Source organism: Mangifera indica, chromosome 18, assembly GCF_011075055.1.
Source record: "Mangifera indica cultivar Alphonso chromosome 18, CATAS_Mindica_2.1, whole genome shotgun sequence".
Lineage (NCBI taxonomy): Eukaryota > Viridiplantae > Streptophyta > Magnoliopsida > Sapindales > Anacardiaceae > Mangifera > Mangifera indica.
In genome coordinates, this window is record NC_058154.1 from 12,792,614 (window position 1) to 12,815,460 (window position 22,847).

Consider the following 22,847-nt stretch of genomic DNA (forward strand, 5'->3'; position numbering starts at 1 on the left):
TATTATAATATTTTATTATTGATAAAATAAATAAGATAATATAAATAATAAAAAATATATTATCAAAATAATTTTTATTTATCATAAACCAAACTACTCCTAAGTGATATTATTCTCAACAAATACCATATTTTGATATTTAGTTTATAACTATAAATATTAGTCTATATTTAAGACGTTACTTTATGATTTTGCGTATAGAAATGGGCGACTCAAACTAAACTAAAATTAATTACAGTTAAATTTGATACTTTATATATTTATCAGTTAAACTTCATTGCTTACATACTTATTACTTATCATTTGTATTTAAAGTTATGGAGTGAGTCAGTTTTCGACGGTGTAAATTGTAATATTGTAATATTTTAAGAGTTTTATTGATATTTTATTTGAATCGAGTTATGAGTTCGTGAATTGAGTGAATCGAAGACCAACAACAAGCTTGCTTGAGTAACCCAATTTTGTTGGAATTAACTATCACCTTAATTGCATTTGGGGGTATTCTTGTACAATTAAATTATTCTTTTTTCTCCTATTGATGTTGGAAATGTTACTGATGCTCTAAACTTCCGACACTCTTACTTCAACATTAAGTAAAATCCCAACAAGCCATATGACTAAAATTACCAATTAAACCTCCTAAGGGCACAATTGCACAAACTTTGGCTCTCATGCGTTCATCTTTTTGACAAAATTAGTGACATGGAAGGAGTAAACAATTTAGTAGTATGAATAAATGAGTCGGTTTCGATTCAAATCACTAAATTGAAATTTTAATTATTGACATTGATTTATAAATTTGAGTTAAGAGTACTTACATTTGATTTACCCTCCCATGTCGATTAAGGTAAACTCAAATTGAGATGATTTGTTCTTAAAAATCAACTCAATTTAATTTGATTTGAATCTATTTAATTTAAATTCGAATTGAATTTAAGTTTAAAAAATCTGGTTATTTTTTAAATCAAATCAAATTTGAGTTAAAAAAAATTTAATTCAAATTCAATTTAAATTTATAACTTATATTTATAATTTAATTTTGATTAAACTAATTTAAACTAAATAATTTTTATTTAAACCATACTCAAATTCATCATGCTCACAATGCCCTTTGAAAGCCTTCATTTATTCACTGTCACTTCTCTTTTATTTTTCTCTATCTATATAAACTCTAACCCCAAACACTCCTCACTTGCACTTCTCTATTCTAGTTCTCTTCTTCTCTCTCTTTAAAATTTTCCCCTTTCTCTCTCTCTCTCTCTCTCTCTCTCTCTCTCTCTCGCGATCTCATCGCAATTCCAAAACCCTAATTTTCATATTCAAACCCTCAATTTCGATTTCTCATCAGGATCCGATCACCTTCTTCTGTATATATATACCGGTACCGTCGCCGATACCGATACTTACGCCTCTCACTCTCTCGAAACCCTACCTCATCCCATTTCGATCAGTTCTCGATTGGTTGAGAATTGATCGGCTTTGATCATCGCTCCCCGTTCTGGCAATGCTCTTTGTTTCACGATGAAGCTCAAACGACGGAGGGCTTTGGAAGTGGTCAGTTTTTGATAGTTCTTTTTTGTGCGCGTGTGATTGTGCTGCGCCTATGGTTTTGCTTGTTACTGTTTATGATTATACGGGTTATTTTGATCGTGTTGGTGTATTCGTATTGTTACTTGTGTTCGTCGATTAGTGTGGAAATTGACAGCTTGGGCAGTATTTAATATGTGTGTGAATGTCTTTGTTTTGTTTTGTTTAGTTTAGTTGAAACACTCGATTTTCAATTCATATCTAGTGTGTTCGTTGTAATTTTAATAACAGACGAGTTTGGAAGTAGATATATACATATTTCTATTTTAAAAATTATTTTACACCTATGATTGCACTTGTTACTGTTTATGATTGTAGTTTGTTTGATCGTATTTTGTGTATTTGTATTGTTACGTTTGTTTGTTAATTGGTGTGGGAATTGATAGCTTGGGCAATTTTTAATATGTGTATTAATGTCTTTGTTTTGTTAATTTTAATTGGAAGACTAGTGTATTTGTATTGTTACATGCGTTTGCTGATTGTAGTGGATGTTGATAATATAGGCAACAGATAATTTGTTTGTGTTAACATGTTTGTTTTGTTTAATTTAATTTTAAGGTTTCAGATTTAGATTCTTTTTGGATGCATTCCCATAGTTGTTAAAGGCGAAAAACACCAAAAGGCAATGAGAGGTCTTATTGCCTAGACAAAAAAGGCGAGGCGAGGACGTGACTTTTTTACTTAAAGCGATTAAAAATTCCATTAAAAAAATTATCATTTCCATTATATTTAACTTAATTTCTACTACACCAACAATAAAAAATTGATTGACAACTTTATCGGCTCTCAGATCAGACTGACAACTGGTTTTTATGCCTAGACCTTTTTGACAATTATACGAGGGATTAGTGATAGGTAACCTAGCCAACGATCTTAAATTTCTCCACCAAACCCTCCGACAATCTTAAAACTCATTGATAATCTCTTTGGCGACCTTGGAACTCACTGTCAACCTCTCAACAACCTTGGAATTCGCTTGTGATCTCTCCGACGACCTAAGAATTTATCGGAGACCTTAGAAATTGCCAATAACCCTCATATATGGCGGAAAATTGGCCAAAGACTATGCCAAAGATTGTTTAGAAATTGCTAATAGCCCTCAAATATAGTCTATGATAGCCAGTTGATAATAAAGCGTGCTTTTCCAATGCCTAAAGCTTCTCCAAAGTCGTCATAAAAGCTCTAAAGGTGATCACCTTTGAACCATTAGTCAGCTTAACCATACTCAACGCTTAATTTGTTTGTCTTAACCTGTTTGTTTTGTTTAATTTAATTTTAAGGTTTCAAATTTACATTCTTTTTGGGTGTGTTCCTTGTAATTTTAACCAGGAAGTTGTATGGTTATGACCATGTATGGTTATATGCTTTGTTTTATTTATGTGTATTTGTGAATTGTGGTGGTGGTTGATGGGAGAAGTTATGTCTAATCTGTCTGAATTATGCTTAACGGGATTGTTTGTGTGTTAATGTGTTGTTTTATTTAGTTTAAATGAAACATTCTCAATTTAGGTATGTTTATTTTAGTTTTTGGTTTCTTGAAGTGGTATTTTTTAAAATGTTTTTTGATACAGGTATAATTCTTTTTGTTAGTCTGTGTTGTTGTAAGTCTTCAGTCCATGATGAATTTTACACTTCATTTTGATCATATCTATACTTGTGTGTTGTTATAGTAGGTGTTCATGTGTGTTAATTTTATTGGTATTTGATACCTCAGGAAACAATTGATTTAGGTGAATTTTGTTCTATGGGGTTCTTGAGTGTTGTTAATGTGTTTGTAATTGTTTAGTTTATAGACGGATTTCCAATTTAGATTCCTTTTTGAGTGTTCCTCAGGTCATTATAGTGTTTACATTAGTTTGTGCTTTGTTAAAGTTTCACGCTGGGACTGGTTGAACTATTTGATATTTTAAGTTTTCTATGTCAACTATTATAGGTTAATTGTCTTTACAAATTTAGGTTTGGGCTAGAGCCTTAGATGTATCTTGAGTTTCCTATCAGGTGGAATTCTGGAACTATATTAGGTTTGGTTTAAAGGCAGACGCCAATTTTTATTGCATCTAAGTTTTATTTCAATTAATTGTTATTCATACTGTACAAGGTAACCAAAAAGTTGTCTATTAGTTGGCAGTTTCTTGTGTAAGAGTTCTCATTTTTCTAACTTGTTCTTTTGTGTATTTTTTAAATTTTACCATGTATTGTATTAGTGAGATGTAAATATGAAACTTGGAATTTGATGGTTGTTGGAGTTTCATACCTATTTATTTTCCTTTTATTTTTTCAGCCTCCCAAGATCAGATCCTTCATCAATAGTGTCACTTCTGCGCCGCTTGAGAATATAGAAGGGCCCCTAAAAACTTTCATATGGGAGTTTGATAAGGTACCTTTATTGCCTTTATCTCATTCGGTGTTGTTAATGTTTTTATGGAGTTTGATTTATGCTTAATTTATTTATTTAATTTTTTTGGTGCAGGGAGATTTCCATCATTGGGTTGATCTTTTTAACCATTTTGATTCATTTTTCGAGAAGCATGTAAAATCTAGAAAGGATTTGCAGTTCGAAGATAACTTCTTGGAATCTGATCCTCCTTTCCCAAGAGAAGCAGTTCTTCAAATACTCCGTGTCATAAGAATAATTTTGGAGAATTGTACAAATAAGCATTTTTATAGTTCCTATGAGGTATGTTTTTATGTTTCAGTAATCCTTTGCAACCTTATTTGTGTTTCAATTCTGGTTTGCTAGGATTCAACTATCACTAATTTTTTCTTCCCTGTGCCTATTGTGGGTGAACTTATATGATCGACATGTACTTTAATAATTAAAGTACTTGATAATGCTTCTTTGTTTGACATTTTTATTTTCCCTGATCTCCCTTCTTAGAGGTCTTTTTTTTGGGTTTCTCATGTTCTTGCAGCAGCATCTTTCATCCTTGCTTGCTTCCACTGATGCGGATGTGGTTGAGGCTTGTCTGCAGACTTTGGCAGCTTTTTTGAAGAAAACTATTGGGAAGTATTCCATTAGAGATGCTTCTTTAAATTCAAGGTTATTTGCTCTTGCACAAGGTTGGGGGGGAAAGGAAGAGGGTCTCGGGTTAATTGCATGTGCTGTACAAAATGGGTGTGATCCAGTAGCTCATGAGTTGGGCTGCACCCTGCATTTTGAGTTCTATATGGTGAATGAGTCATTAAATGAATTCTCTTCCACAGAGCAGTCAATCCAAGGTTTACAAATCATTCATTTACCTAACATCAACACTTGTCCGGATAGTGATCTGGAGCTTTTGAATAAGTTAGTTGGAGAGTACAGAGTTCCCACCAGTTTAAGATTTTCTCTTTTGTCAAGATTGCGGTTTGCAAGGGCTTTTGGCTCTCTAGCTGCTCGACAGCAATACACATGCATTCGCTTATATGCCTTTGTGGTTCTAGTTCAAGCAAGCAGTGATGCCGATGATCTGGCTTCATTTTTTAACTCTGAGCCTGAATTTGTCAATGAATTGGTTACTCTGTTGAGTTATGAAGATGCAGTGCCTGAGAAAATTCGTATTCTTTGCCTGCATTCGTTAGTTGCACTTTGTCAAGATCGGTCCCGCCAGCCATCTGTATTGACTGCTGTGACATCTGGTGGGCACTGTGGTATCCTATCTAGCCTCATGCAGAAAACTATTGATTCTGTACTTAGTAATTCCTCAAAGTCTGTTGTTTTTGCTGAGGCTTTGTTATCTCTTGTAACGGTTTTGGTTTCATCTTCGTCGGGTTGCTCAGCAATGCGAGAGGCTGGGTTTATTCCTACTCTTCTACCTCTTCTTAAAGACATAGATCTGCAGCATTTGCATTTGGTCAGCACAGCTGTGCATATTCTAGAAGCTTTCATGGATTACAGTAATCCAGCTGCTTCTTTGTTCAGAGACTTGGGTGGTTTAGATGATACCATTGCCCGCCTGAAGGTGGAGGTGTCCTATATAGAAAATGGTTCTAAGCAACGTGGTGAGGATTCTGATTGTAGTGGGAGCAGTTCACAAATTGTCTCAAGTGCTTCAAGTGAGCTTGATAACACCCAGCCTTTATATTCTGAGGCATTAGTTTCCTATCACCGGCGACTACTGATGAAATTTCTTTTACGTGCTATATCTCTTGGAACTGAAGCTCCAGGAAACACTGCCCGTATTTATGGCTCTGAGGAGAATTTATTGCCGCAATGCTTATGTATTATTTTTAGAAGAGCAAAGGATTTTGGTGGTGGGATATTTTCACTTGCGGCAACTGTCATGGGTGATTTGATTCACAAAGATCCTACCTGTTTTTTTGCTGTCTTAGATGCAGCTGGCCTGCCTTCTGCATTCCTTGATGCCATAATGGATGGTGTTTTATGCTCTGCTGAAGCCATAATATGCATACCTCAGTGCTTGGATGCCTTGTGCCTGAACAATAATGGCCTTCAGGCTGTGAAAGATCGCAATGCTTTGAGGTGCTTTGTGAAAATCTTTACTTCCAGAACTTATTCACGTGTCCTTGCAGGTGATACACCGGCGTCCCTGTCTAGTGGACTGGATGAACTTATGCGCCACCATGCTTCTTCTCTGCGTGGTCCTGGAGTAGATATGGTGATTGAGATCTTGAATACCATTTTAAAAATTGGATCTGGGGCTGATCCTTCTTGTTTATCCACTGATTCTTTTTGTGATAGTACTCCTGTTCCCATGGAAACTGATGTTGAAGAGAGGACCTTGGTTACACCAGATGATAGGGATTCTTCCAAAATGGATAGTAGTTCAGAGCAGACATCTGAGTTATCTTCTGATGCATCTTTAGTGAATATTGAATCGTTTCTTCCTGATTGTGTGGCCAATGTTGCTCGTCTTCTTGAAACAATTCTTCAGAATGCTGATACATGTCATATATTTGTTGAGAAGAAGGGGATTGATGCTGTCTTGCAATTGTTCACCTTGCCTTTAATGCCTATTTCAGCATCAGTTGGTCAGAGTATTCCAATCGCTTTTAAGAACTTCTCGCCTCAGCATTCTACCTCTCTGGCTCGGGCTGTATGTCAATATTTGAGAGAACATTTGAAATTAACAAATGAGTTATTGGTTTCAGTTGGAGGTACCCAGCTCGCTGCAGTTGACTCTGGAAAGCAAACGAAAGTTTTGAGATATCTTTCCAGTCTAGAGGGTCTTCTCTCTCTTTCCATTTTTTTGTTGAAGGGTACCGGTACTGTTGTTTCTGAATTGGGCGCAGCAGATGCTGATGTATTGAAAGATCTTGGGAAAACATATAGGGAAATAATTTGGCAAATTTCTTTGTGTAATGATACTAAGGCAGATGAAAAGAAGAATGCTGAGCAAGATGTGGAGAATGCAGATGTAGCTCCATCCAGTTCTGTTGGAAGGGAAAGTGATCATGATGAAAATATTCCGGCAGTGCGATACATGAACCCTGTTTCTGTTAGGAATGCTTCACAGTCACTGTGGGCTGGAGAAAGAGAGTTTCTTTCTGTTGTTCGTTCTGGTGAAGGTTTACATCGCCGTAGTCGACATCACGGTTTGTCTCGCATTCGGGGTGGAAGAACTAATCGACACCTGGAGGCATTTAACATTGATTCTGAAGTTCAGCCTAATTTTCCTGAGACATCTTCTTCGCAAGAATTGAAGAAGAAAAGTCCTGATGTTCTTGTCATGGAAATCCTTAACAAGTTGGCTTCAACATTGCGTGCTTTCTTTACAGCTCTTGTGAAGGGTTTCACATCACCAAATCGGCGTAGAGCTGATTCAAGCTCATTGAGTTCAGCTTCAAAGACCCTTGGAACTGCCTTGGCTAAAACATTTCTGGAGGCCCTAAGTTTCTCTGACTATTCTTCTTCTTCTGGGCTTGATATGTCACTTTCTGTGAAGTGTCGGTATCTTGGGAAGGTTGTGGATGACATGGCAGCACTCACATTTGACAACAGGCGACGTACTTGTTACACAGCAATGGTTAATAATTTTTATGTCCATGGAACCTTTAAAGAGCTACTCACCACATTTGAAGCTACCAGTCAGTTGTTATGGACACTACCATATTCTTTTCCAACATCAGGTGTTGATCCTGAGAAAGTAGGTGAGGGAAGTAAATCAACTCACGGTGCATGGCTTCTTGATACTTTACAAAGCTATTGCCGTGTGCTGGAGTATTTTGTTAATTCAGCTTTACTTTTGTCTCCGACCTCTGCCTCCCAGGCTCAGCTGCTTGTTCAGCCACCGGTTGCTGTTGGTTTGTCAATTGGGCTCTTTCCTGTTCCTAGAGACCCAGAAGCCTTTGTTCGTATGCTTCAATCTCAGGTTCTGGATGTGATCCTACCTATCTGGAATCACCCTCTGTTTCCAAACTGTAGTCCGGGTTTCATTGCCTTGGTTATTTCACTTGTTACCCATATATACTCTGGTGTAGGAGATGTGAAACGAAATCGTAGTGGTATTGCAGTGAGTACAAACCAGCGTCTCATGCCCCCACCACCTGATGAGAATACTATTGCTATCATTGTTGATATGGGCTTTTCGAGGGCAAGAGTGGAGGAAGCACTGAGACGGGTGGAAGCAAACAGTGTTGAAATGGCTACAGAGTGGTTGTTGAGTCATTCTGAGGATCCTGTGCAAGAAGATGATGAACTGGCTCGAGCACTTGCTCTTTCTCTAGGAAATTCGTCAGATACAGCAAAAGTTGACAGTACTGACAAGTCAGTTGATGTTCTAAGTGAAGAGGGACAAGTGAAGGCACTCCCTGTTAATGATATTCTTGCTTCATCTGTCAAATTGTTTCAGAGTAGTGATACAATGGCATTCCCATTGACAGATTTGCTTGTGACATTTTGCAATCGAAACAAAGGAGAGGATCGACCACAAGTTGTATCTCATCTTGTTCAGTACCTTAAAGAATGTCCATTGGATTTTTCAAAGGATACCAGTGCATTGTGTACAATATCACATATTATAGCATTGCTTCTTTTTGAGGATGGAAGTACTAGAGAAATTGCTGCACAGAATGGTATTGCAACTACTGCAGTGGATATCCTCACTAGTTTTAAGGCTAGAAATGAGTCACAGAATGAAATTTTGGTCCCTAAATGCATAAGCTCTTTACTACTTATTTTAGATAACCTGCTGCAGTCTCGGCCTGGAGTTGTGTCTGAATCCACAGAAGGAACCCAGATAGGATCTCTGCCTGACCCATCTGGAGAGCTGGCAGCTCCAGCTGCAGTTACAGAGAAAAAATTAGATTCAGATGTTAACGATAAAAAATCTACCTCACCATTTGACAAGATATTGGGAAAATCTACTGGTTACTTGACGATGGAAGAGAGTCATAAGGTGCTGCTTGTAGCTTGTGACCTGATTAAACAACATGTTCCAGCCATGATCATGCAGGCTGTTCTGCAGTTATGTGCTCGCTTGACAAAAACACATGTTCTAGCCCTGCAATTTCTTGAAAATGGTGGTTTGGCTGCCCTGTTTAGTCTTCCAAGAAGTTGTTTTTTCCCTGGATATGATGCTGTTGCATCTGCTATCATTAGACATCTCCTTGAAGACCCTCAGACACTGCAAACAGCTATGGAATTGGAGATACGACAACATTTGAGTCTAAACAGGCATTCTGGGCGTAGTCTTCCTCGGACATTCTTGACATCAATGGCACCTGTTATTTCAAGAGATCCTGTAATATTTATGAAAGCTGCAGCAGCAATTTGTCAGCTGGAGACATCAGGAGGGAGGACCTTTGTGGTTTTGTCAAAGGAAAAAGAAAAGGAGAAGGAGAAAGACAAATCAAAACCAACTGGTGGTGAACTTGGACTATCTTCTATCGACTCTGTTCGGATTTCTGAAAATAAGAGTCATGATGGGTTGAGTAGATGTTCCAAAGGCCACAAAAAAATTCCTGCTAATCTTGCTCAAGTAATTGATCAGCTACTTGAAATAGTATTGAAATACCCTTTGCCTAAGACCCAAGAAGATGGTATGAGTGACTTGACTTCTATGGAGGTAGATGAACCTGCTACAAAGGTGAAGGGTAAGTCGAAGGTTGATGAGACAAGGGACGCAAAATCTGATTCAGAAAGATCTGCTAGCCTCGCTAAAGTGACTTTTGTTCTCAAATTATTGAGTGATATTCTTCTTATGTATGTACATGCTGTTGGGGTTATACTGAGAAGGGATTTGGAGATGTGTCAACTTCGAGGGCCCAACCATCTAGATGGTTCTGGACAAGGTGGAATTCTTCATCATGTTTTACATTGGCTACTTCCACTTTCTATTGATAAATCAGCTGGTCCTGATGAATGGAGAGAAAAATTGTCTGAAAAAGCTTCATGGTTTCTGGTGGTGCTGTGTGGTCGTTCCAGTGAAGGGCGTAAACGGGTAATTAATGAACTTGTAAAAGCCCTATCTTCATTATCAAACCTGGAGAGCAATTCAAGTAAGAGCAGTTTATTGCCTGATAAGAAGGTTTTTGCTTTTGTTGATTTGGCCTATTCAATTTTGTCAAAAAATTCATCATCCAGCAACTTACCTGGTCCTGGGTGCTCCCCGGACATTGCAAAAAGCATGATTGATGGTGGAATGGTTCAATGCTTAACTAGCATTCTTCAAGTGATTGATTTGGACTATCCTGATGCTCCCAAAACAGTGAATCTTATCCTGAAGGCTCTTGAAAGCCTAACAAGGGCTGCTAATGCAAGTGAGCAGGTTTTTAAATCTGAAGGGGGTAACAAGAAAAAATCAGTAGGGTCAAACGGAAGGCATGATGATCAAGTTACTGCTACTGCTGAGACTATGGATCCTAATCAAAGTAGGAGCACTCAACATGAAGTTACAGGTGCTGAAGATACTGAACAACAGCCCCAAGGAATTTCTCGAAGTGAAGGAAACAATGAAGTGAATGCAAACCAGTCTACTGAGCAAGATATGGGAATAGAAGTGGAAGATGCAACAACTGCCAATCCACCTATTGAGATGGATTTCATACGTGAAGAAATCGATGAACGTGGTGTGTTAAACAATACTGACCAAATTGAGATGACATTCCACGTTGAGAATAGGGCAGATGATGATATGGGTGATGAGGATGATGACATGGGAGATGATGCAGAGGATGATGAGGACGATGATGAGGGGGATGATGAGGATGAGGATATAGCAGAAGATGGTGCTGGCATGATGTCTCTAGCTGATACTGATGTGGATGACCATGATGATACTGGCTTGGGAGATGAATATAATGATGAGTTGATGGATGAAGAAGATGATGATTTTCATGAGAATCGTGTCATAGAGGTGCGGTGGAGGGAGGCCCTTGATGGTTTGGATCATTTGCAGGTGCTTGGGCAACCTGGAATTGCAAGTGGTCTTATTGATGTTGCTGCTGAACCATTTGAAGGGGTGAATGTGGATGATCTTTTTGGTCTTCGCAGCAGGCCTTTAGGTTTTGAGCGCCGGCGTCAAACTGGTAGGTCTTCTTTTGAGCGATCTGTCACAGAAGTAAGTGGGTTCCAACATCCTCTCCTCTCAAGGCCATCCCACTCAGGTGACCTGGTCTCAATGTGGTCATCAGGTGGGAACACATCCCGGGATTTAGAAGCTCTGTCGTCTGGGAGTTTTGATGTTGCTCACTTCTACATGTTTGATGCCCCTGTTTTTCCGTATGATCATGTACCAACTAGTCTTTTTGGCGATCGTTTGGGTGGTGCAGCACCCCCACCTTTGACTGATTATTCTGTAGGTATGGATTCATTGCCATTATCTGGGCGAAGAGGGCTAGGTGATGGGAGGTGGACTAATGATGGTCAACCACAAGCAGGACCCCAAGCTTCTGCAATTGCGCAGGCTGTAGAAGAACACTTTGTATCTCAGTTGCGTACTATTTCTCCAGCGAACAATCTGGCTGAAAGGCAGTCCCAGAATTCAGGGGTGCAGGAGAGGCAATTATCAGATGCCCCTCCATCTGTTGATGGTCTAGCAGTGGTAGTGGGTGAAAATGTTGGTAGTCCTCAAAATGAAGTTCAGCATCAAGAAAATGGGAATGACATGGTTGATCGAGAATCTGATCCAACAGTTGTTAGTGTTCCAACTGGGGAGCAGAATAATTCTGGGACTGTTGTTGAAGATGAGCCTATGGTTGTTCAACCACTTTCTTTGAACTCTACACCTAATGGTCAGGATATTATGGAAATTGGGGATGGTAATGGTACTTTTGCTGAGCAAGTACAGGCAATTCCAGAGTTTGTCAACTCATCTGCAAACTGCCCTACTGATCTGCAACATGAAGGTGCAACAAGAATGCCTTCAAATGTGCTAGATATTTCAGTTCAGAATAGTAGCTGTGATGGATTGACAAGAGTGGATGAGCAGGCCAATACTCATGTGGTGATGGATTCTGGTTTGGAGATGCCCAATCTTGGAGATGTGCAACCTTCTTCAGTTCATGCAAATATTGATATTGATATGAGTGGTATTGATGTACAAGGAAATCAGGTTGAACAATCCATACCTGCTTCTGAACAAGGTGTAGATATGTTATCATCTGGGCAAAATACTGCGGTTTCTCAGGACACCGCACAGACTGATCAAACTAGTGGGAATAATGAGGCTCCTGCTGCTAGTGCTATTGATCCAACCTTCTTAGAGGCTTTACCTGAAGACTTAAGGGCAGAAGTGCTAGCTTCTCAACAAGCTCAGTCCGTTCAACCTCCTACTTATACACCTCCTTCAGCTGATGATATAGATCCGGAGTTTCTTGCTGCCCTTCCTCCTGATATCCAAGCAGAAGTTTTGGCGCAACAAAGAGCACAGAGGTTTGCACAACAGGGAGAAGGGCAACCAGTTGACATGGATAATGCTTCAATAATTGCTACTTTTCCTGCTGATTTGCGTGAAGAGGTCCTTTTTTTGAACTTGACCTCTTATTACTAATTGATTGTAATAACTCTTTCTAATGTTGCTTTTTGTTTTTTCAGGTACTTTTGACTTCATCAGAGGCAGTTTTATCTGCTTTACCTTCTCCCTTACTTGCTGAAGCTCAAATGTTAAGAGACCGAGCAATGAGTCATTATCAGGCTCGCAGTCTTTTTGGGGGAAGCCACAGGTTAAATGGTCGAAGGAATGGTCTGGGGTTTGATAGGCAGACGGTGATGGACAGGGGTGTTGGAGTTACAATAGGTCGAAGAACAGCTTCTGCTATTGCAGATAGCTTGAAAGTGAAGGAAATTGAAGGAGAGCCTCTTTTGGATGCAAATGCATTGAAAGCTTTGATCCGGCTTCTACGGTTAGCACAGGTAAAAGCATATTCTATCTTATGGTTAATGTGGCGGTAGTATTATGAGCAGGGGGAGTTGCTTGTGTTACCAGCTTACCTGTCAAAGGTTTATGTATCAGTTGCTTATTAAGGCATCTTTCTTTTTGCTGCATTTCAATTATTGTGCTGACTTTGTGCTTTCCTGTGTGATGTAGCCCCTTGGGAAAGGCCTTCTGCAGAGATTGCTGTTAAATCTGTGTGCACATAGTATTACAAGGGCAACTTTAGTTCGTCTTTTACTTGACATGATTAAACCAGAGGCTGAAGGTTCTGCAAATGGATTGGCAACAATTAATTCACAGAGGCTTTATGGTTGTCAGTCAAATGTTGTTTATGGCTGTTCACAGTTGTTGGATGGTATTTCTTCCATTTTATTTGTCATCACTATCATATGCTCGGTTTTGGGTTTAAAATATTAATAATTTTTTTGGGGCCTCCAAACAGGTCTTCCTCCGCTGGTATTGCGTCGAATTCTTGAGATCATGACTTATCTGGCCACAAACCATTCTGCTGTTGCAAATATGTTGTTCTACCTTGATCCCTCAATTGTGCCAGAGCTTGCAACTCCAAAATACTCTGAAACCAACGACAAAGGCAAAGAGAAAATTCTGGATGGAGATGCTTCATCAGAACCTCTGGGTGGCTTACAGGATGGACATGTTCCTTTAGTACTCCTTCTGAAACTCTTGAATAGACCTCTATTTTTACGCAGCACTGCACATCTTGAGCAGGTAAAATAGTTTTTTGCACGTGAACTTTTAAGATATCTTAGACCCTCCCATCTTTGAAGCTGTATGTGATAGAATGGGCTGCACTCTTCCCATTTGGATTGTTACATTGTAGTATAGATTTATTCTCTTCTTCTAATTTTTATATGGTCATGTCTACTTGTGGTTCAGGTCATGGGTTTGCTTCAGGTAATTGTTTATACAGCAGCATCAAAATTGGAATGTCGGTCACAATCTGAATCAACAACTGAAAATTCCCAAAAACCACCGATTGATGAAGCTTCTGGTGATACTCAAAAAGATCCTTCTTTGGCTGAACCAGCATCAAGTGAAGGGGATAAAAATGTCAGTGACAAGTCATCCACTGCAGATGGAAAGAGGAGCATTGATACCAGTGATATTTTCTTGCATCTGCCACAATGTGATTTGCGCAATCTATGCAGCCTTCTTGGTCGTGAAGGGTACCTTTTTTCTCTGAATTTTATCTGTGGATGTACTAAAGTTCTAAATTCTTTGTGCTCTATGTTGGCTAGTAATCAATAGTGTTTTGTGAACTTCTTACTAGTTATTATCATTAGCAATTTATCTACTTACTCTTACAATAGCCTTAAATTTCTTTTGAATTTCTGTTTATTTATTTCTCAGCAAGGCAGGTGGGAATGCATAAAGTGACTAATTTATTTTAGTAACTTGTTTAGGTTGTCAGATAAAGTTTATATGTTAGCTGGTGAGGTGCTGAAGAAGTTGGCCTCTGTTGCTGCATCCCATAGAAAGTTCTTTACTGCAGAGCTTTCGGAACTGGCGCATGGTTTGAGCAGTTCAGCTGTAAATGAGCTTGTGACACTGAGAGATACACATATGTTGGGTCTAAGTGCTGGTTCCATGGCTGGGGCTGCGATATTACGTGTGCTACAGGCACTTAGCTCACTCTTGTCACCTAGTGGTGGTGAGAGTCCAGCTCAGGATAATGATGGGGAACAGGAGCAAACTACGGTGTGGAATCTAAATGTTGCACTTGAGCCATTATGGCAAGAATTAAGTGATTGTATTGGTGTGACAGAGACACAGCTGGGTCAGAGCTCCTTCTGTCCAAGTATGTCTAATATAAATGTTGGGGAGCAGGTACAGGGGACTGCCAGTATGTCACCTCTTCCACCAGGAACGCAGAGGCTACTTCCATTTATTGAGGCTTTCTTTGTTTTGTGTGAAAAGCTACAAGCAAACCTTGCCATGATCCAGCTAGATCATGCAAGTGTAACTGCTAGAGAAGTCGAAGAGTCTACTGGAAGCTCAACTTCCGTAAGCACAAAATGCAATGATGATTCTCACAGAAAGCTTGATGGCGCCGTCACATTTGCAAGGTTTGCTGAAAAACATCGGCGGCTTCTGAATGCTTTTATCAGACAGAATCCCAGTTTGTTGGAGAAATCACTCTCTATGATGCTGAAAGCACCTAGGCTGATTGACTTTGACAACAAGAGAGCATATTTCCGTTCAAGAATAAGGCAACAGCATGAACAACAACTCTCAGGCCCACTGCGAATTAGTGTTCGGCGGGCGTATGTTTTAGAGGATTCTTACAATCAGTTGCGGATGCGGTCCACACAAGATTTGAAGGGAAGGTTGAATGTGCATTTCCAAGGTGAAGAGGGTATTGATGCCGGAGGTCTGACGAGGGAATGGTATCAATTACTGTCAAGGGTCATATTTGATAAAGGAGCATTACTATTCACTACTGTTGGGAATAATGCATCTTTCCAGCCAAACACCAATTCTGTCTACCAGACTGAGCATCTTTCCTACTTCAAATTTGTGGGCCGTGTGGTAATTTTCTTGGTTTAATGAATTTTTGAGCTATGTATTATTTGTGTTAACTTCTCAGCAAGTTGATTATGTCTATGATCTTTTATGCAGGTTGCCAAAGCTCTCTTTGATGGTCAGCTTTTGGATGTTCATTTCACCAGGTCCTTCTACAAGCACATCCTTGGTGTCAAAGTGACTTACCATGACATAGAGGCTGTTGATCCTGAATATTACAAGAGCTTAAAGTGGATGTTGGAGGTCAGTGGTTATAATTCCAGTCTATTTTGTTTTTCTTTTTAGAATTCTGGTTTTCTGTTGACATCCATCTGTGTAGCAATTATGAAAACTGTAAGGATTGACATCTTTCTGCATCTTTTTTTAATTTCAGAATGATGTAGGCGGCATGCCTGACCTGACATTTAGCATGGATCCAGATGAAGAAAAGCACATTCTTTACGAGAAAACTGAGGTATTTTAATTTGTATTTTGTTTTTTAATTAGTTCATCTTGAGCAGCCTTGTTTCTTTACATATCTGTGATTTTCTTCTATATGACTTGTTTTGTTATTTTTTGCAAATTTTTTTCCGACCTGTTTCATTTCGTGCTAATTTCTTTCTTCTTGATGTTCTACTATAAATAGGTAACTGATTATGAGCTCAAACCTGGAGGAAGAAATATAGGGGTTACAGAAGAAACAAAATTTGAGTATGTGGACCTTGTTGCTGATCATATCTTGACCAATGCTATCCGTCCTCAAATCAATTCATTCCTGGAAGGTTTCAGCGAATTGGTTCCACGAGAACTTATTTCAATTTTCAATGATAAAGAGCTAGAGCTTTTAATCAGCGGACTTCCTGAAATTGATTGTGAGTTGGCTCAACTATAATCCTACTTAATTTGTGTGGTTTCCTTGCATTTCCTAAATCTGATTGGCTTCTTTGTCATTGCAGTGGATGATCTAAGGGCCAATACAGAGTACACTGGCTACACAGCAGCATCTAATGTTGTTCAGTGGTTTTGGGAAGTTGTTAAAGCTTTTAACAAGGAAGACATGGCTAGACTGCTTCAATTTGTCACTGGAACATCAAAGGTATGTTGATGATCTACATCAAATGGTCCTAAAGTTGTTCAGGCACATATAATATTTTAGGATAAATGCATGATAACTAGGGGTGGACTCAAATTGAGTCAGTTCGGTTTGATTCGAGACAAATTTAAATTGAAGTTGTAGTTCAGCAGTTGGGTTCGAGTTCTACTTGAATCTCCTGCTGGTGGTATTATTCATCCCAGTCGTCATACTATTTATCTCGTTGATAACACTATTTTTCTTGTTAGTCGCACTATTTTTCTTGCCAATTGCACTATTTACCCTACCGATGACCTTCTGACAACATCTCTAGTTACTTCAAATTAGGTTTGAGCTGGCCATAATAGACTTGAGTCAAACTTGAGTTAGCTCATGTCTGAACTTGTTTTGGCTCGAATCCAGCTTGAATGATAACTATAATATGGCCTTTAGGTTCTTCTGATAATAGTGCTGATTTTAAGCCATTAAATTAATTTTGTATCTGGCATTCTGGATTTTAGGTTCCATTGGAGGGTTTCAAGGCATTACAAGGTATCTCGGGTCCCCAGAAGTTTCAAATTCACAAGGCATACGGAGCTCCCAAGCGTCTGCCCTCAGCTCATACATGGTCAGTGAAGATCTTTCGATGCATGCTATCATTCATTTGTTCTTGTTTTACAGGTCGGAGTTTTGTTTGAATCACAACATCTTTAGCTGACACTTGAATCTTATTTTTCAGCTTCAATCAGCTAGATCTTCCTGAGTATTCCTCCAAGGATCAGCTTAAAGAGCGTTTGTTGCTTGCTATACATGAAGCCAGTGAAGGTTTCGGCTTTGGTTGATATATTCTTTTCTGATAACTCTGCTCAGGCATGCCAGCAATTCAACTTCAATTCTCAATGTACATGTCAGTAAGACACTCATCTCATAATCTTGTACCGATTTTGATAATTTCAAATTGTGCCCAGCCATTTTTTACGAAGTTGGATCTGATTACCAACGAATAGTTCATTTATACTTTCTTTGCAGAGGGTTACTGATTTTGGTGGATAGAACTTAATTAATAACCGGAGGAAAACACCAAAGTAAATTAGGGCATCAAGACCCAGATTATAAATGGGACTTCTGGCAAGCATCGATCGGCAAAGCTTCTGATATTGAAGAAAGGGGAGCTCAGGTCTTTTTATTGAACAGTACTGAGCTGGAAAATGTTTTTTTTTATTTTAATTTTTGGTTTGCAAAATAGATTATTCTGAAGAGCGTATATAATATTATTAATGGTATCATTGTTCATATTAGGTTTTGACTTTGAGTCCTTACTTGGTCTTGTTTTACAAGGCATTTATATGAATAAAGTAGAACAGATTTGATTGCATCTATTTTTAATGATCTTTTTTTTTTTTTTTTTAAATTATACATTTCCAAGCATTAGCCACCTGACTCAATTAGAGATTTCAATCATTTGAGGTATCTCTGTTTTTCAAAGTGGGTAGGAGAGGATTCAATTTGAGTCTAATCGAATTTGAGTTTAAGTTTAAGCTCCATGAGCTCTCCTGAATTGTTTACTTTATTTGTGTTTTATCGTGAATTGGTGTAAAATCACCAGTTCAATAGGCCTGTGGGGTCCTAGTCGAACTGGTCAAATTGGCCGGTACAATCTGGGCACTAACTCCATGAAATGAATAATGTGATATGTTTGATGTAAACATTGAGTTGGTGTAATGTAAAGCAACTATTTGATATGGTTGAAAAATGAAGTTGAGCACTCGGTAAAGTTAGCCATGAATTCTCTTTGCTTGAGCTCAAATCATTGGCAGAAGATATTTGGTGGGAAGGATGTTGGTGGGATGAATGATGTGACTAACATAGTAAATAATATTATCGGTAGGATGAACAATATCATCAGAGAAAGATCTAAATCAAATTATTATATTAAAATTTTAATTCAAATTTAATTTGAATTAAATCAAACATCAATTGAATTAAACTAGCTCAGCTGGGTCTAACCAAAGGAAATCTTCAAATATTGAGTAAAGAGTTTTGATACAATCGAATATTGATTTAAATATGGTTAAATTCAATCAAAGTTAAATTTAAACAAGATTTTTAGAATTGATTTTCTTTAGCATGGACTCAACTCATCATCGAATATTCAATTATCATTTAATGACAATGTAAAATTATATATATATATATATATATATATATATATATATATATATATATATATATATTTTTCGATACGTGATTTATTTAAAGAATATTATACTAACAAAGTCCTTGTAAGTCAACAAAAGCTCATGTCACCGAAGACTCATAGTTGGTTGCCCAAGATTATGTTAATGGTGGGTCACCTCTTGTATTGTACCAAATATTACCAATATTATATTATATAGTTTTGAAACCATATCTTAATTTTATTATAATAATAATAATAAGAAGAAGAAGAAGCCAAATTGTCACAAATTGAGGCCAATTATTCATAGGCTTTTCTTGTCTTATTGTAATCTTACTAAAGGTAATCTTATTGAATCTTCAACTTCCTATTAAACAAAGTGCTTAATTGGTAATCAAAGTATTAATTTAAGGTTTCATCATCCTTTTGAATTTATGATAGTTTTTTCGAAAATGACTTATATGACTTTTCTTATTCTTCTTCTTTGAAAATATTTTTTCTTAATTAATAATTTATTCTTTTGTTTCTATGATATCACTATTTACTAATTATTATATATTTGAATTAATTTATTTATATTTTATTCAAATCCACCTTATTCCCATTAAGGGAGATAAATAGATAATATTTAAATAATTATTTATTGGTGTTGGGTTGCCTTTATCAACTATTTTCTTAACTAACTAACTAATAATAATAATAATAATAAAAAAGTAATAATGGACATTTGATTTGGGGCAAAATTCATACAACGGTAATATGAACACCACCCGAATAATTTGTTGGATTTTATCTTATCCGAATAATCATTAAAGAATTAATTAATTAAAAAAAAGGCCAAAAGACTTATTCCCATCTAAAGTATAGTGAAATCTCAATTTTTATTTATTAACTTTTAAAAACCTAAATATCCACCTATAATCAATTTTTTGTTAAAAATTTCAATTAATGTTAAGAGGTAAAATTATCATTTAGTAAAATATTAAAGTTTTACCATAATTTTTTTCTTTATATTTAAAAAAGAAAACAAACCTTGAAGGGTTTTGTCATTTTTCAAACTTTAGGTTAGAGGTAAAATGTAAGTTTTTAAATATAAAAAAAAATTTTTAATAAAATTTTAATTTTTTATTAAATAATAATTTTATCTCTAATATTAATTAAAATTTTTAATAAAAAATTGATTGTGGATCGGAGCATAAAGTTAGTGGATGGGATTTTACTGACTTATATGGGAATAAGTCTTTTGGCCTTAAAAAAATTACTGCGCCGTAACACTCGACTCTTTAAACAAGGCTCACTTGCCTCTGTGCAACTCAAAATCCGTTCCCCTTTTTCACCCCGTTTGCCAGCTCATCCTCCGTTGTGTTTTCTCTCTCTTGGGTTTCAGTCCAAAACGCCGTCGTTTCACTCTTTATTTCACCGTCAAATACAGCTCTCAATTCTCAATTCTCAATTCTCATCTCTCTATTACACAGTTTTACACATTTCTTTTTTCTCCCACGACTCTCTCTTATTTTTTCCTTTCTCTCTCTAAAAAAAATTCATTCATGTCGGTAAGTAATCGCTTTCTCTCTCTTAAAGTTTCCATTTTTTTTGCCAAATTAATGATTTTTATTGCAAAGTTTCAATCTTTAGACTTCACTTTTGGTGGGTCTTGGTTTGTTTTTGTTGTTTGATTGAGTGGTTGGTAGATTTTGTTTTATTGATCGATTGGAGCTGGAAAAAAATTTGATTTTTTGTTAGTTTGTGATTTGGTGAAATGGGTGTGTTTGTTTGTTTTTATTGATGTGATCTAAGGTTGATTTGGATGCTATTGAGTTATATGATTAGTGCTGAATTTTGGTTAATTTTTTCTGCTTTCGAAGTTTTTTGTTTCTTTAGCGGCGTTGTGCTTTCTTTTGGTTGGACTTGATTATGTTTCTTTTGTGTGTGTTTTTATACATGTGAATTTTCTGTTGTTTTTGTGCGAACTCTTGAATCTGTTTGAATTTTGAAGTGGAAAATTGGTTGATGTTAATGGGAATTTAGCTATTTTTTTGGTGCTATGAGATCTGTAAAGAGTACATTGATGCTAATAAGTGAAGAAGCATTTAACAGTGAGTGGTAATATGGTAGAGGCAAGTTGAATTTGAAGGCATAAAGGTTTTAAGTTAGTGGGTTGTGATCTGAATAATTTGTGAAGGGCATGTTTGGTTGTTCAATGGATTCAATGAAAAGTTTGTTTCTGGTATTTGATCAAGTGCTTGAATTGAATTGATGTCATGCATGAAGAATTTTTGTAGAATTAAACTGTGTGCACTAACAATGAGTACTGATTTGTGTACTAATGATAACGTATCACTATGTGAGTAGATAATTTTGAATTAATGATAAAATAACATCCAATCATACGATGACATGCCATCATTAATTGTAAACTAGAACTCATTGTTAGTAAACATAATCTTACTCTTTTTCTTATTTGGTCATTTGTATTTCATTTAATCTTTATTTGTGGTTTACATGTCATTATTCTTATTTCATAGTTTGGATTGGACTGTAAAGTTGATTATTCTGGTGATTATAAGTTATCAAAAATCCACGTCTGTGAAGTGACATCTTTTTACTGGACCAAAAGAACCTGTTACCTCACTTACTTGGCTGACAAATAGATGTTTGTAGTAGAATGGTTTTAATCCACACACCTTTATCATGGATACGGACAGTGTGGAACTTAGCTTTTAGTGCTTGCTGTAGTAGTTGTTGTCTTCAGAGTACAAATGTCATTAGTGAACCATAAGTTAGCTATCTTACTATTTCAATTAGGTTTAAATCAACAACAATTCAATTGGATCATTTACTCTGACTGCCAAAAGCATCAAGTTATTTGATAGCCCAAAGAATATTTACTTTTTTATTCAAATGACTTCTTGCTGGCTGTGTTAATTGTTGGCTCTGTTTTTCTGTTCCTGATGATTGCTTATTGAGGGTCTTAATTCTTTATACTTGAGTCAGAAAGTTTAAATTACATGTTTCTCAATCATTAAGCATATTATTGTATGGTTGTCTCATATGGTTTCATCCTGCTGTTAAAACATCTGTTATAGTTTGATACCAATGGAAAATCTTCTTTTCCCTGAACAGGAGAAGGGTCACCCATTGCCTAAATTTGGCGAATGGGATGTCAATGATCCTGCCTCAGCTGAGGGGTTTACTGTGATCTTTAACAAGGCAAGGGATGAGAAAAAGACGGGTGGCAAACCCGAGTCACCTAATAAGGTTGATCCTCCTATTAAGCAGGGAGTGGATCCTGGCAAACCGCAGCCTGTAAGTTCTTCCATTATTTGCCACACACACACACACACACATATATGTTGGGGTAAAACTACCAACAAAACATCTGTTTGCATATTAATGGTTTTGCGATTGTGAAAATGCACTGTTCACAGAAAAAATGGTTTTGCTGCTTCTAGAGCGCAGCTGCAGAATCCTGATGAGGTTCTGCCAGTGTAAAAGCTTCAATGGAAGAGTATGTTCATGTGTAACTGGCCTCATTTTCTCTATTTAAAGAAATATAGGAGCTATAGAGCTGTGATCAGTCCTGCTGGAATTTGTTTCTGTGCTGTAAAATTTAAGTAGTTGTGGGGGAAAGCTGCAAAAAAGAAGGGAAAAAAATTACTGTATCTATATGTACTGATTTTGTGGGTTATTATTGGAAACCAAGCTATTTTCTGTTTTTGCCTTATCTGCTATATGGGCTGTAGAGCTTTTGTTGGTGACATATATATTCTTTATGCTTATCGTATTGGTGAATTGACCTTGTTTGTGAAGCAGCTTTTCTTTTTCTTCTTTTTTTTTTTTTTTTCCAAAAATCCTTATTTGTCAACAGCAGACTCCAATTCTTTAACCTAAAATTATTTGATGTTTCTGTTAATTGAAAAGAATGATCCAAAGAGAGAGTACTACATATTGGTAAGACCATGCCTAGGAATTAGAAGTGATTAAAGTTTTGAGCTTGTTTATAGTAAACAAGTAATTAGGGGTGGATATGAGCCAGCTTGAACTCTGCTCAAAGCAAACACATCATCAGTTGGAGTTGGGTTTTTAGGATTTGAACTGAGTTTGAACTGATCTTTATTCAGATTTGAATCCTCCTTTACAAGTAATAGAAAGATGCAATTCATCTGTGTAGCTA

The 22,847-nt window shown here is 37.0% G+C and overlaps 1 protein-coding gene across 3 annotated transcripts; it reads left to right on the forward strand.

The window, feature by feature from the left end:
- The first annotated feature begins 1,226 nt into the window (after positions 1 to 1,226).
- On the forward strand, positions 1,227 to 17,876 carry LOC123202435 (E3 ubiquitin-protein ligase UPL1-like). 3 transcript variants are annotated; one of them, XM_044618379.1, is made up of 16 exons: positions 1,227 to 1,554; positions 3,869 to 3,964; positions 4,058 to 4,264; positions 4,500 to 12,485; positions 12,563 to 12,880; positions 13,056 to 13,257; positions 13,345 to 13,631; positions 13,800 to 14,089; positions 14,327 to 15,452; positions 15,543 to 15,689; positions 15,820 to 15,900; positions 16,072 to 16,297; positions 16,382 to 16,521; positions 17,019 to 17,125; positions 17,237 to 17,408; positions 17,527 to 17,876. In XM_044618379.1, the coding sequence occupies exons 1-15, from the start codon at positions 1,522 to 1,524 to the stop codon at positions 17,337 to 17,339; spliced, it is 11,349 nt and encodes a 3,782-aa protein (XP_044474314.1). In that variant the 5' UTR covers positions 1,227 to 1,521; the 3' UTR covers positions 17,340 to 17,408; positions 17,527 to 17,876. The 3 variants fall into 3 exon arrangements, with proteins under 3 accessions (XP_044474314.1, XP_044474313.1, XP_044474315.1); XM_044618378.1 differs by having other exon boundaries at positions 17,237 to 17,404; XM_044618380.1 differs by having other exon boundaries at positions 4,503 to 12,485; positions 17,237 to 17,404.
- The last annotated feature ends 4,971 nt before the right edge of the window (positions 17,877 to 22,847 follow it).

Coding starts and splice junctions, on each gene's coding strand:
- LOC123202435 (XM_044618379.1), top strand. CDS start 1,522: ATGAAGCTCAAACGACGGAGGGCTTTGGAAGTG. Junction 15,690..15,819: donor GCTTAAAGTGGATGTTGGAG/GTCAGTGGTTAT, acceptor TTTTAATTTCAG/AATGATGTAGGCGGCATGCC. Junction 16,298..16,381: donor CGGACTTCCTGAAATTGATT/GTGAGTTGGCTC, acceptor TTGTCATTGCAG/TGGATGATCTAAGGGCCAAT.